Source organism: Serinus canaria, chromosome 23 (assembly GCF_022539315.1).
Source record: "Serinus canaria isolate serCan28SL12 chromosome 23, serCan2020, whole genome shotgun sequence".
NCBI classification, from domain to species: Eukaryota; Metazoa; Chordata; class Aves; order Passeriformes; family Fringillidae; genus Serinus; species Serinus canaria.
Genome location: NC_066336.1, coordinates 951,396 through 964,176, shown reverse-complemented (window position 1 = coordinate 964,176; position 12,781 = coordinate 951,396). Strand labels below are relative to the sequence as shown.

At 57.0% G+C, this 12,781-nt stretch overlaps 1 protein-coding gene across 1 annotated transcript; it reads left to right on the top strand.

Annotated features, from left to right (window-relative positions):
* Positions 1–134: 134 nt before the first annotated feature.
* Positions 135–12,205, top strand: SNRNP40 (small nuclear ribonucleoprotein U5 subunit 40). The gene is made up of 10 exons (XM_050983171.1): positions 135–356; positions 1,045–1,174; positions 2,197–2,290; positions 2,719–2,884; positions 4,034–4,156; positions 5,644–5,764; positions 6,563–6,645; positions 7,039–7,100; positions 8,968–9,071; positions 11,807–12,205. Exons 1-10 carry the CDS (start codon positions 135–137, stop codon positions 11,854–11,856), a joined length of 1,155 nt encoding a protein of 384 aa, XP_050839128.1. The 3' UTR covers positions 11,857–12,205.
* Positions 12,206–12,781: the final 576 nt, after the last annotated feature.

Genomic DNA, 12,781 nt, shown 5'->3' with positions numbered 1-12,781 from the left:
GCGCTCACCGCTCTATCCCAGGCGCGCCGGTACTGTCTCGGGGGGGCGGGACATGCAGGGCGTCCCGCCAATCAGCGTGGCGGGCGCGGCGCCGGCAGCCAATGGGGCGCGGGGGGCGGGGCCCGGAGCCCGCCATGATCGAGCAGCAGAAGCGGAAGGTCCCGGGCCCCGGGCCTGGCCCCGGCCCCGCGCCCGGCGCCCCCCCGGCCCCCGCCGCCCCAGGAGCCGCCCCCGCGCCCGGCCCCGACCTCCCGCTCGTCCCCGTACCCGCCAAGCGGCCCCGCCATGACCTGCCGGGGGCGCCAGGCACGGGCGGCGCAGGGGGGCAGCCTGCGGCCGGAGCTCTGCTGCAGGCGGTAACGGGGGAACGTGAGGGGAGGGTGGGAGGAGATCCGGGAGGGATGGAGAGCTGAGGGGAGAGGGCAGGGGCGGCTGCAGAAGGAGGGAAGGACCACGAGGGGGTTGGAGCTAGGCACTGCTGAGGCACCTCCGGTGCTGCGTTCGGTTCTGGGCCCCTCGGTTCGGTTCTGGGCGGGAGCGGGTCCGCGGAACGGGGCTGGAGCTCCAGGAGAGGCTGAGGGAGCTGGGAAGGGGCTGAGCCTGGAGCAAAGGAGGCTCAGGGGGCCCTTGTGGCTCTGCACAGCTCCTGCCAGGAGGGGACAGCCGGGGGGGTCGGGCTGTGCTCCAGGGAACAGGGACAGGAGCAGAGGGAACGGCCTCAGGCTGGGCCAGGGCAGGCTCAGGGTGGGCACAGCAGGAATTTCCCCATGGAAAGGGGGCTCAGGCCTTGGCACTGCCCGGGGAGGGTTGGAGTGCCCATCCCTGGGGGTGTCCCAGCAATCCCTGGAGGTGGCACTCAGAGCCCTGGGCAGGGGACAAGGTGGGCATTGGGCACAGCTGGAACTCGATGTCCTTGGAGCTCTTTTCAAGCCTCAGTAATGCTGGGATTCTGGAATTCTGGTGGGAAGGTGAAGATGCTCGGCAGGGGTGGCAGGCTGGCCATGCCCTCCCTTGTCCCCTCACGGTGTCCCCTGTGTCCTGCAGGGCCCCCCGCGCTGCTCCTCGCTGCAGGCCCCCATCATGCTGCTCTCAGGACACGAGGGGGAGGTTTACTGCTGCAAGTTCCACCCCAATGGCAACACCCTGGCCTCAGCTGGCTTCGACAGGCTCATCTGTGAGTGGCACTGCTGTCCCCCACTGTCCCCAGGCTCAGACCCTGCTGCTGGGGGTTTTAGCTCAGCCCTCCCCTGGCTGGGTATGAAATACTTCCCCAGGAAGCTTTTCCCAGCTCCTCTGGCAGATGCCATCCTGATGGTGCTGGAAGTGTGCTTTGCTGGCGTTGCTGTTGTTGCATTAATTGAAGAGACAGGACTAAAATCGAGTTAAAGCCCATTTATTGTTTAAATAAACATCAGCCCCAGAGGTTGTGAGATTTTGAGACAGCAAGCAGTGGCCACAGCTCAAGAGAGTCCCAAATTCTTTGCTGCAGGACAGTGTGTAACTTTCTAACCTTAGGGACAGCCACCACAGAGAATGTTTTGCTTTTCTAACCTGTCACCTTTCTTACTTTTACTGCAGTGCAGACACTTTTAACCAGTAGGCTTTGTTGCATGTACACACATACATGTATGTTCTCTATAGCATCTGAACTCTTAACTTACTCTATACAATTGCACCCTTCCATTATAAACCCTTCACCATCTGATCAGTGCACTTTCTCACTTCCTTAAAGCATATTCTTATTTATAACTATAGAAGCATAAGTTTATGATTTTTCTATGTAATGTCTGCATACTTTATTTTCACATCAATCCAAGCTCTTTCCAAGGCTGCAAATCAAACCTTCCTGTGTCTGTGGCAGTTTCTATCTTTCCATCTCCCCCAGCTGGTGCAGGCTCTGACAGCCCCGTGTCCCTGTCACACGGGTTCCAGAGATCTGCAGAAATGCAGTTTTTAATGCTTAGGCTTGCTGAAGCAAAGATTTTTTTTTTTTTTCCTTAATAAATTCACCTTAACCAAGATCCCTGAAGCTCCTGTGCCCTGGGGCTCACCTGATGCTTTGGCACTGCTGTGAATGCCCCAGCTGGCACTCAGCACTGGGGATGGTCCATCCTGCACCTGGCTGGAACCCCAAAGATCAGCTCCAGGCTGCTCCTGTGCCTCTCCTGTGCTCACCTGTCCCTTGCTGTCCCCCAGTGCTCTGGAACGTCTACGGGGACTGTGACAACTTTGCCACCCTGAAGGGACACAGCGGGGCTGTCATGGAGCTGCACTACAACACGGATGGCAGGTGAGGGCAGGGGCTCTGTGCTGCTCAGAGAGCCCAGGGGCTCCCTGCAGCTCAGGGAACAGGGCTGGAGCCCCAGGAGGGGCTGAAGGAGCTGGGAAGGGGCTCAGCCTGGAGCAAAGGAGGCTCAGGGGGGACCTTGAGCCCTGAGATTTTATCCGGGTAGGAATGCTTGGCTCCTCCCCCTGGGCTCCCATCTCCCAGTGGGATGCTGCAGTTCTTATCAGCCATGCAGGGACATTCCATGGCCTGTTATCAGCAGGGGTCTCCTGGGGGGAGGAGTGGGTGTGGGAGAGATCAGGAAAACTGCCCCTGAGCAGGAGACAGCTGCCATGCAGGTGGCAAACAGAAACAATTTGCTTGGCAATGCAGGACACTGGGAAAGAGTGATGGGAAGGGGGCTGAGCCCTCACTGTGGTTGTTGCCTGCAGCATGCTCTTCTCAGCATCCACGGACAAAACCGTGGCTGTGTGGGACAGTGAGACAGGGGAGAGGGTGAAGAGGCTCAAGGGCCACACGTCCTTTGTCAACTCCTGCTACCCTGCCCGGAGGGGACCCCAGCTCGTCTGCACCGGCAGCGACGATGGCACTGTCAAGGTCAGTGTGTGTTGGATTTGTGGGGTGCCCTGTGGCAGGCAGGAATGATGAATCTGACTCTGTGTTCTCAGAAGGCTGATTTATTATTATTTTATGATACTGTGTTATATTAAAGAATGCTAAACTAAAAGAATACAGAAAGGACACAGACAGAAGACTCAAAAGATAATGATGAAAACTCTCTCCAGTCTGACCCAGCCTGGCCCTGACTGGCCAGAGAGTGAAAACAGCTCCCAGCAGAATGCACTGGAACAATCACCTGTGGGTGAACAATCCCCAAACACATTCCACATCAGCACAGCACAGGAGAAGCAAATGAGATCAGAATTGTTTTCCTTTTCTCTGAGACTTCTCAGCTTCCCAGGAGAAAAATCCTGGGTAAAGGGATTTTTCCAGAAAATGCAAATGCCACAACTGTGTGCCCTGGGCAAAACCTGGGGAAAAAGGTGGAAAAGTTTTAGGATCTTCCAATTTATCTCAGCTAAATTCAGTTTTTTGTTACTCATTTCATTATCACTCTGAGTTCATAGTCAAAAGTGTGACAGCAAATTTCACTGCTCTCTTTTTTTTCGGTACTGCTCAGGGGGGTGGGGAAGGTTGAGCTGCTCAGCTGGGATTTTTCTGCTACTGTGGCTCTGCACAAGTCCCTGCCAGGAGGGGACAGCCAGGGGGGCCGGGCTGTGCTGCAGGGAACAGGGACAGGAGCAGAGGGAACGGCCTCAGGCTGGGCACAGCAGGAATTTCCTCATGGAAAGGGGGCTCAGGCCTTGGCAGGGGCTGCCCAGGGAGCTTTGGAGTGCCCATCCCTGGGGGTGCCCAAGGAATTCTTTCTGGACTGAAAGTCAGATATCAGAGTTACTTTCTGGTCTAGCAAAGCATGAGAAAACCATTGCTGAAATCTGGGCTGGCCCCTTCTTCTTTCTCCTGTCCTGGCACCTTTTTCCCTCTCCTGAAATCTGTGCTGGCCTCTTCTTCCCTCTCTTCTTTCCTGTGCTCCAGACACTGCAGATTCAATGTTTTTTATAAAGATCTCCAGATCTGATGTTTTTTGTGAGACCTCCAGAGGGATTTCAGGAGAACAGGCTGAGTCTCTGCCAATATCTCTGCATTGAGTTTGTTGTTAAATATCTGTGCCACATTTCTTTCCAGCTGTGGGATATCAGGAAAAAAGCTGCTGTCCAGACATTCCAGAACACCTACCAGGTCCTGGCTGTCACCTTCAACGACACCAGTGACCAGATCATCTCTGGGGGCATTGACAATGACATCAAGGTAGGACCCTGTGTCCCTTTTCCTCTTGTCACACCTTGTGTTGGTCACGGATAGCCATGGGTGCCACCTGCTGAATTTTACATCCCCAACCCCCCTGGGCCTTCTGTGTCCATCCCTGCTGGTGGTACAGGGCCAGTAAAGTGGCAGGGGGCAGTGACAGCCTGGCAGTGACAGCCTGGCAGTGACAGCCTGGCAGTCCAGTGTCCCAGCACTGTTGTCACCTGTCTGAGCCAGGGTGGAATGCTGGCTGTGCTGGCAGCCTGGGACAGAGCCATGTGTGAGCTAAGCTGAGGAGAATGTGGTGATGTCCCCTGTGTGCCCTCTGGCCCAGTTTGCAGCTCCCCTGGCACCTGATGGGGTGGAAAGTTCTCATTTCCAGTGAGCTCAGCGTTCATTCAGCTGATTGTCCTGGGGCTGCAGGGCCCCGGCTGTCCCCATGGCCTCAGCCTGTCACCTGCCTGTCGCAGCCAGAGCTCACTGTGGCACTGCCACCAGAGCTGCCCTCAGCCTGCCAGAACTGTCCCCAGCCTGTCACAGCCAGAGCTTGGTGTGGCACTGCCACCAGAGCTGTCATCAGCCCCTGCTCCAGCCTGTCCCCAGCCTGTCACAGCCAGAGCTCAGTGTGACATTGTCACCACACCTGTCATCAGCCTGCCAGGACTGTCCCCAGCCTGTCACAGCCATTGCTCAGTGTGGCACTGCCACCAGAGCTGTTCCCAGCCTGCCACAGCCAGAGCTCAGTGTGGCACTGCCACCAGAGCTGTTCCCAGCCTGCCACAGCCAGAGCTCAGTGTGGCACTGCCACCAGAGCTGTTCCCAGCCTGTCACAGCCAGAGCTCAGTGTGGCACTGCCACCAGAGCTGTTCTCAGCCTGTCACAGCCAGAGCTCAGTGTGGCACTGCCACCAGAGCTGTCCCCAGCCTGTCACAGCCATTGCTCAGTGTGGCACTGCCACCAGAGCTGTTCCCAGCCTGCCACAGTCAGAGCTCAGTGTGGCACTGCCACCAGAGCTGTTCCCAGCCTGCCACAGCCAGAGCTCAGTGTGGCACTGCCACCAGAGCTGTTCCCAGCCTGTCACAGCCAGAGCTCAGTGTGGCACTGCCACCAGAGCTGTTCTCAGCCTGTCGCAGCCAGAGCTCAGTGTGGCACTGCCACCAGAGCTGTTCCCAGCCTGTCACAGCCATTGCTCAGTGTGGCACTGCCACCAGAGCTGTTCCCAGCCTGCCACAGCCAGAGCTCAGTGTGGCACTGCCACCAGAGCTGTCCCCAGCCTGCCACAGCCATTCCCTGGCTCCTGTGTTTGTGGGGCTGCTGCTGTGTAACTCCTTGGGGTTCTAACACATCCAGTTACAAATCTAAGGCACAAATCCCATTTTCCTACGACTGCCATCCATCTCCAGCAGCTGGCACCCACAGCTGTTGATCAGAGCCTGGCTGGGTGCTGTGCAGCTGCAGCTGCAGCACTGCTGGCTGTGTTTGTGTGCCAGGTGTGGGACCTGCGGCAGAACAAGCTCACCTACACCATGCGGGGCCACGCCGACTCGGTGACGGGCCTGAGCCTCAGCTCTGAGGGCTCCTACCTGCTCTCCAACGCCATGGACAACACAGGTACACCCTGCTGGCCCTCCAGGGACACCTCGGGCTGCTCATCCTGGGACAGCAGCGCTGACCTGGCGTGGGCTATAGGGAGCTTGGCTCTAGAGCTGAGCCGTGAATTTGGGTCCTTGAGGGGAGAGCAGCTGCCTCAGGGGGGGAACTGGGGACAAGAGCCACGGCCCAGGTTATCCTGCAGGGCCTGGGGACAGGAGCCATGGCCCAGGTTATCCTGCAGGACACTGGGGACAAGAGCCATGGCCCAGGTTATCCTGCAGGGCCTGGGGACAAGAGCCATGGCCCAGGTTATCCTGCAGGACACTGGGGACAAGAGCCATGGCCCAGGTTATCCTGCAGGCACTGGGGACAGGAGCCATGGCCCAGGTTATCCTGCAGGACAAGAGCCATGGCCCAGGTTATCCTGCAGGGCCCTGGGGACAAGAGCCATGGCCCAGGTGATCTGTGCACTCTGGGCCTGGCTCGTGTCAAGGTGGCTTGGCTGTGTCCCTTCAGCAGGAGTGACAGCCCAGCTGCCACCCAGCCTGTCCCCTTGTCCCTCAGTGAGGCTGAGCCCATCAGGGCCGTGCCCATGGGATGTGTCAGGATGAGGAAAAGCCTCCTGGGAGGAGCTGGGAGGTTTCTGTATTTCCACATTGCTGCTGTTTCTGCCAGAGCAATGCCTCCTGCAGGGGAAGCTGCTGGTTCCCCTGGGGAATGGGGGGTCAGGGAGCCTGTCCTGGGCACGGGGGCTTTGCCAGGGCTGCCTGTCCCTGTCCCTGTCCCCCTCAGCCTCTGGCTCTGCTTCTGTTGCAGTTCGGATCTGGGACGTGAGGCCCTTTGCCCCCAAGGAGAGATGTGTGAAGATTTTCCAGGGAAATGTCCATAATTTTGAAAAGGTGAGTGTGCTCCACTCCTTGTTCAATTCCCTCTGCTATTAACTTATCTCTAAATTGTTTTTTTTTCAATTCAAGCTTAGGCCAGAAAGGCTTTAATAAGAACTCAAAGAAAGATGAATCCACAAAGTGGGTTCCAATTAAAGCCTCAGTAACAAGATTTCTTTGCTCAGTTCATTTGTAATTAGTTGTAAATTAAGTATTTTCTATACTTACCATCTACTTTGTGTAAAATAACAAGGCCCTGGCTGTTTCCAGCAATAAAATAAAATCTGTAATTACCATCTCATCTTCCAAGGGAGATCATTAAAGTGGTGCTGGTTAAAGTCTCGTGGTGATTTGAGTTCAAGGAAAAGGGGGGAGCTAAATAGATCTGTGCATGTTCTTTTCTTTTAGAACCTTCTGAGGTGCTCCTGGTCCCCAGATGGCAGCAAAATTGCAGGGGGCTCTGCTGACAGGTGAGTTGCCACTGCATTTCTCTGTCCCCAGCAAGCCCTGATGGATTTGCAGCACTCCTGGATCAGAATCTCCAGGCTCAGGGTTTTGTGTACAGGTGGGAAATCCCAAACAGCCCTCAGGGAGTTTTCCTGATTTCCACAGGGATGTGTTTCTGCTGCTTTGGTGTCTGTGGAGGAGCACCTGACTGTTGTAAAATCTGGTTATTATTGTCAAAAGCTGGCTGAGGCTCTGCCCTGTCCCACCACAGGATCCCCCAGCAGGTGACAGGGACATCTTTGCCACTGGCTTGGACCCCTGGGTGTCCTGGCAGAAGTTTGGGGGTGTCTTGGAGAGCAGGGTCTGTGTGTGGGGTTGGAGGATGAGGAGCACAAATCCAGTTAAATCCCTGTATGGTGGGATTCCAGGGATCATTAATGACTCCTCCTTTAATTAAGGAGAAAAAAAAATCAATTGGCACAACTCAGACTTGTAAATGAAAGATTCTGTGAAGTGAACTGAGGAGTGGAAAGGGCAGAGCAAGGAAGCAGAGCAGGGTCTGAAGGTCCCTGTGAAGGACACCAATGTCCCCTGGAGCAAATCCAGGCCCAAATCCAGTGCCAGGGAGACAGGAATTCCTGCAGGCCAGGGGCCAGGGCATGGAGCAGCAGTAATCACCAGATTAATCAGCTTCTGATAACAGAGAGGCAGAGCTTGAGATCTCCTTGTCCAGATTTAGTGGTGCAGCTGTCCCAGCACGAGCTGGGGCTGTGACTCTGCCCCAGCCCTGCTGGGCCCTGAGTGGGGAGGGAGAATTCCTACCTGGGGGAGAGAGCAGGGATCCCTGCCCTGGGAGAGAGCAGCAATCCCTGCCCTGGGGGAGAGAGCAGCAATCCCTGCCCTGGGAGAGAGCAGCAATCCCTGCCCTGGGAGAGAGCAGCAATCCCTGCCCTGGGAGAGAGCAGCAATCCCTGCCCTGGGAGAGAGCAGCAATCCCTGCCCTGGGAGAGAGCAGCAATCCCTGCCCTGGAGAGAGAGCAGCAATCCCTGCCCTGGGAGAGAGCAGCAATCCCTGCCCTGGGAGAGAGAGCAGCAATTCCTGCCCTGGGAGAGCAGCTCCTGCCCTGGAGTGGCCGGCTGCCCCCTGGGAGAGAGCAGGGATCCCTGCCCTGGGAGAGAGCAGGGTGCTGCTGGGGCTCAGGGCTCTGCCAGCTCCTGGGGCAGGTCCCTGCAGAGCTCCCCACAGCAGACATGGGGATTTTGGGCTGTTTCCCTGACTCTGAGTCTGTTTTGAAGAGAAGTGTGAAAGCTGAGCTGTGCCTGGTGCACCCAGGGGAGGATCCTGGGGGGTTCTCAACCCAGGTAGGGGCTCAGGCAGGAGCCAGCAGAGGGTGATCAAAGGGCTCAGCATGATCCCATCACTCCCCAATAAGCACTGGCAAGTGGCTCATGTGGCACAGCAGGAAGAAATCCCATCTTTAGAGCTGCTGGCAGGGAGGGGCTGCAGTGCAGCAGGGGCTGGGGGGCTCTGAGCTCCTCACTGCCAGCCCAAGGGGATGCCTGGGCGTGCACAGAGTGTTTGGGGCTGTTTGGGAGGGTGAGACCCCTCCTCCCCATTCCCAGTGCTGATTTGCTCCCTGTCCCTGCTCTGTGAGGGATTTCTTTGGCCTCACAGCTTTCAAATCCATCTCTGTGCCCTGAGGGGTGAGGTCACTGTTGGCAGTGAGGTTTTTGCCACTCCTGACTCCTCCCTGCTCAGCCTCTGCTCTCCTGGGCCTGTCAGAGCAGCATTTTCCCATTCTGCTCCTGGGAAGTTCCTGTTTATCCTCACAAAGATCATTCCAGCTGCAGAACCAGCCCTTGCCTGCCCTCACCAGGACTCTGTTGCAGGTTTGTGTACGTGTGGGACACCACCTCCAGGAGGATCCTCTACAAGCTGCCTGGCCATGCTGGCTCTGTCAATGAGCTGGCCTTCCACCCCGAGGAACCCATCAGTAAGTGCTCCCCCCTCCCAGGGCAGCAGCTCCAGGGCTCACTGAGCTGCTGATCCTCTGGGAAGTGACCTCAAAATTGCCAATTTTCAGATTTAGGGGTGGCAGAGCCTTGTTTGCTCATCTCCAGTTGGGTGGGGGCACCTGGGCTGAGCACAGGGACTCTGGGACTGGGCTGGGGACACCCAGAGGGCAGCAAGGTGGCTCTTGGGGTGGGCTGGGGGTGGCTGCCACTGCCCAGGGCTTGTCCCAGCCTTCCCAGGGGCCATGAGGAGCAGGTTTGGAATGGCTGGGATGCCTTGAGTGGTGGTTCCATCAGGACATGGATCACCTGAGAGCTTGGGGGGTCCTGACTTCCCCAGAAGCTGTAGGAAGCAAAACAGAGAATCACAAAATCACAATCCCAGAATGGCTGGGGTTGGAAGGGACCTTAAATCCCACCCAGTGCCACCCCTGCCATGGCAGGGACCCCTCCCACTGTGCCAGGGACCCCTCCCACTGTGCCAGGGACCCCTCCCACTGTTCCAGGGACCCCTCCCACTGTGCCAGGTGCTCCCAGCCCCAATGTCCAGCCTGGCCTTGGGCACTGCCAGGGATCCAGGGGCAGCCCCAGCTGCTCTGGCAATTCCAGCCCAGCCCCTCCCCACCCTGCCAGGGAACAATTCCTTCTCAAAGTCCCACCCAAAGGAAGCTTTGGGCCCTGTTCTGGAGGTGGCCCCACACTCAGAGCTGGCTGATGCAAAGCTCAGGTGGAATTTCAGAGCCATTTGAAGCTGGGACCAGATTCCATTCCCATCTCCTGGTCCAGCATGGGCTGGGCAGGACTGCTGGGTGCTGTGTTTCCATGGAAACGCTCACCTTGGCCTGGTCAGCAGCCAAACATTCCAGCAGTGAACCCCAAAGGCAAGGCCAGAGGCAGGGAGCTCTGGGTAGGCACAGCTCTGCTGGGCTGGGGCTGTGCTGGGGAGCAGAGCCAGCTCCTCTCTGCCTGTGGGATCCTGTGCTCAGCTCCTCTGGGCTCATCAAACACTGGGCTTCAAATAACAATTAAAAAACTCTTACTAAAAACCCATTGAGTCATGCAGCTGCTGGCTGGGAGCTCCTGGGGATGTTAATCCATAAATCACTGCAGGATTCTCACCTGCCCAGGCAGCCAGGCTGTGCAGGGTGGCAAACACTGGGCTGGGAATTGGTGCAGAAACCCCCAGAGCTCCTCTGGACAGGGATGAAACCACTGCTGGTAACTTGTGGGTCATTCTTGGGAATTCCCTGAAGAGAGGAAGGGGCTGGAGCCCCAGGAGAGGCTGAGGGAGCTGGGAAGGGGCTGAGCCTGGAGCAAAGGAGGCTCAGGGGGGCCCTTGTGGCTCTGCACAGCTCCTGCCAGGAGGGGACAGCCGGGGGGGTCGGGCTGTGCTCCAGGGAACAGGGACAGGAGCAGAGGGAACGGCCTCAGGCTGGGCCAGGGCAGGCTCAGGGTGGATTTTTGGGAGGAATTCTCCATGGAAAGGGCTGCCCAGCCTGGCACAGCTGCCCAGGGGGAAGGGGTGGATCCCCATCCCTGGAGGGATTTAGAAGCCCTGTGGATGTGGCACTTGGGGACAGGGGCAGGGCTGGGTTAAAGGTTGGACTCGTTGATCTCAGAGGGCTTTTCCAGCCTTGATGGTTTTATAATTCCACAAAAAATCAGAATCTGCCCTTCTGACCCGTGCCCAGCCCTGCTGGTGGAGTCCCCTTCCCTGGAGGTGTTCAGGGCACCTGTGGATGTGGCACAGAGGGCAGGGGTGACCCTGGGGTGGTGCCAGGCTGGCAGTGGGGTGTGATGGTCCCGGGGGTGTTCCCCAAGCTCAGGGATCCCATGGCTGTGGCTCAGGGCCGGTGGGAGCTGGGAGCCACTGGGTTTTCCCTGTTCCCAGGGATGCTGTCCTGGGGACACTTTCCTGGCCAGATGTGCCCTCTAGTGGCACCCGGTGCTGGCAGAGCCTGGTCTGGAGCTCGGCACTTCCCGGGCTGGAAAACCCCCCTGGGGAGCCTTGCAGGGGGTTCATCCATGGGAGCCTTGCAGGGGGTTCATCCATGGAATCCCCTGGGGAGCCTTGCAGGGGGTTCATCCATGGGATCCTGCCCTGGGGAGCCTTGCAGGGGGTTCATCCATGGAATCCCCTGGGGAGCCTTGCAGGGGGTTCATCCATGGGATCCTGCCTTGGGGAGCCTTGCAGGGGGTTCATCCATGGGATCCTGCCCTGGGGAGCCTTGCAGGGGGTTCATCCATGGGATCCTGTCCTGGGGAGCCTTGCAGGGGGTTCATCACCTCCCTTCCCCTGCCAGCTCAGCCGTGCCCAGCAGCTCGGGGACAGTGGGTGGCAGCTCCAGGACAGCGGGTGGCAGCTCGGGGTGGGCTCGGTGGCACAGAGCTGTTCATGGCTGCCTTGGGAAGCAGCTGAGATCTGGCTTCCAAAATAATGAAGAGTTTGGGCTGTGTCCTCAGGGAGGTCACAAACCACTGGGGTCATTTTTGTATTCTATTTCAGTTTTTGTATTTGAATTTTTGCATTCTATTTCAGTTTGCATATTCTGTTTGAATTTTTGCATGCTATTCCAGTTTTTAAATTCCATTTTAATTTTTGTATTCTACTTCGGTTTTTCTATTTTAATTTCTGTATTCTACTTCAGTTTTCATACTCTGTTTGAATTTTTATATTGTTTTAATTTCTTTGTTCCTGTGTTTCCTTGCCCCTCAGTTCTCTCTGCATCCAGTGACAAAAGGCTCTACATGGGGGAGATCCAGTGATGCCCCAGGAGCTGCTGGGTCTGTGCCTCGGAGCTGCCTGGGCAGGGGCTGGGTGGTTCCCTCCCAGTGGAGCAGATGGCAGCAGCTCGGTGTGACAGCCCTCAGTGCAGGCTGTCCCCTCTCCACATCCCACTGGGCAGCTTTTTCCACCTCCCTTTTCCTTGGGAGGCAGGAAAACTTGGAATTGAAAGGAATTTTGTTTTGGCTGTGCCACTGACAATGAAACCCTTCTCCAGATCCCTTGAAATTGAGAACTTTTGGTTCAGTTCCACACGTGGCTTGTCCTGTCCTGTTTCCTTTGGAGTTTTTTGATACAGTTAAAACTGCAATAAATGGCTTTTTTTACACAGCTCAGTGCCTGGGGTTTATTGCTCTGTGTCTTGGTTTGAACAGCCAGGTGTCTGCTGAGGAGCCTCCCCTGAAATGGAAAATGCAAACCCCCTCCTTTGAATTATTGTAATTCTGAAATGAAGGGGCTCTCAGGCAAAGATATGGGAATGGGAATAACAGTTCTGTACTGGGAAATGAAAAATCCAAATGCAAGAGTGCAACCAAGCCCTGGCAGAGTGAGAGCAGGCCCTGGCACGCTGTGGCTCAGGGTGGGGGCACAGTCCCATGCCAGGGGGGCTCAGCCCTCCTGCAGTGCCAGCTGTGGCTCTGCTGGAGCAGGGATCCTGCACAAGGGGGGAGTTTTCCTCTGCAGCTCCAGGGCTGCTGGAGATGGGCCTGCTCTCCCTCTGGGAATGCAGGGCAGCAGAAAGCTGCTCCTCTGGGAATGCAGGGGGCAAAGGCTGCTGGGCTGTTCCAGGGCAGATTGGATCCAGGCAGGAATGCTTGGCTCCTCCCCTGGGCGCAGCATCTCCCCATGGGATGCTGGAATTGGATCAGCCCTGCAGGGACACTCAGTGGCCATGGACAGCAGAGA

Excerpts from the sequence above, each read along its gene's own strand:
- SNRNP40 (XM_050983171.1), top strand. The coding sequence starts at position 135 with ATGATCGAGCAGCAGAAGCGGAAGGTCCCGGGCCCCGGGCCTGGCCCC. Across the intron at positions 2,291-2,718 it reads CACTACAACACGGATGGCAG|CATGCTCTTCTCAGCATCCA; the intron begins GTGAGGGCAGGG and ends TGTTGCCTGCAG. Across the intron at positions 5,765-6,562 it reads CAACGCCATGGACAACACAG|TTCGGATCTGGGACGTGAGG; the intron begins GTACACCCTGCT and ends CTTCTGTTGCAG.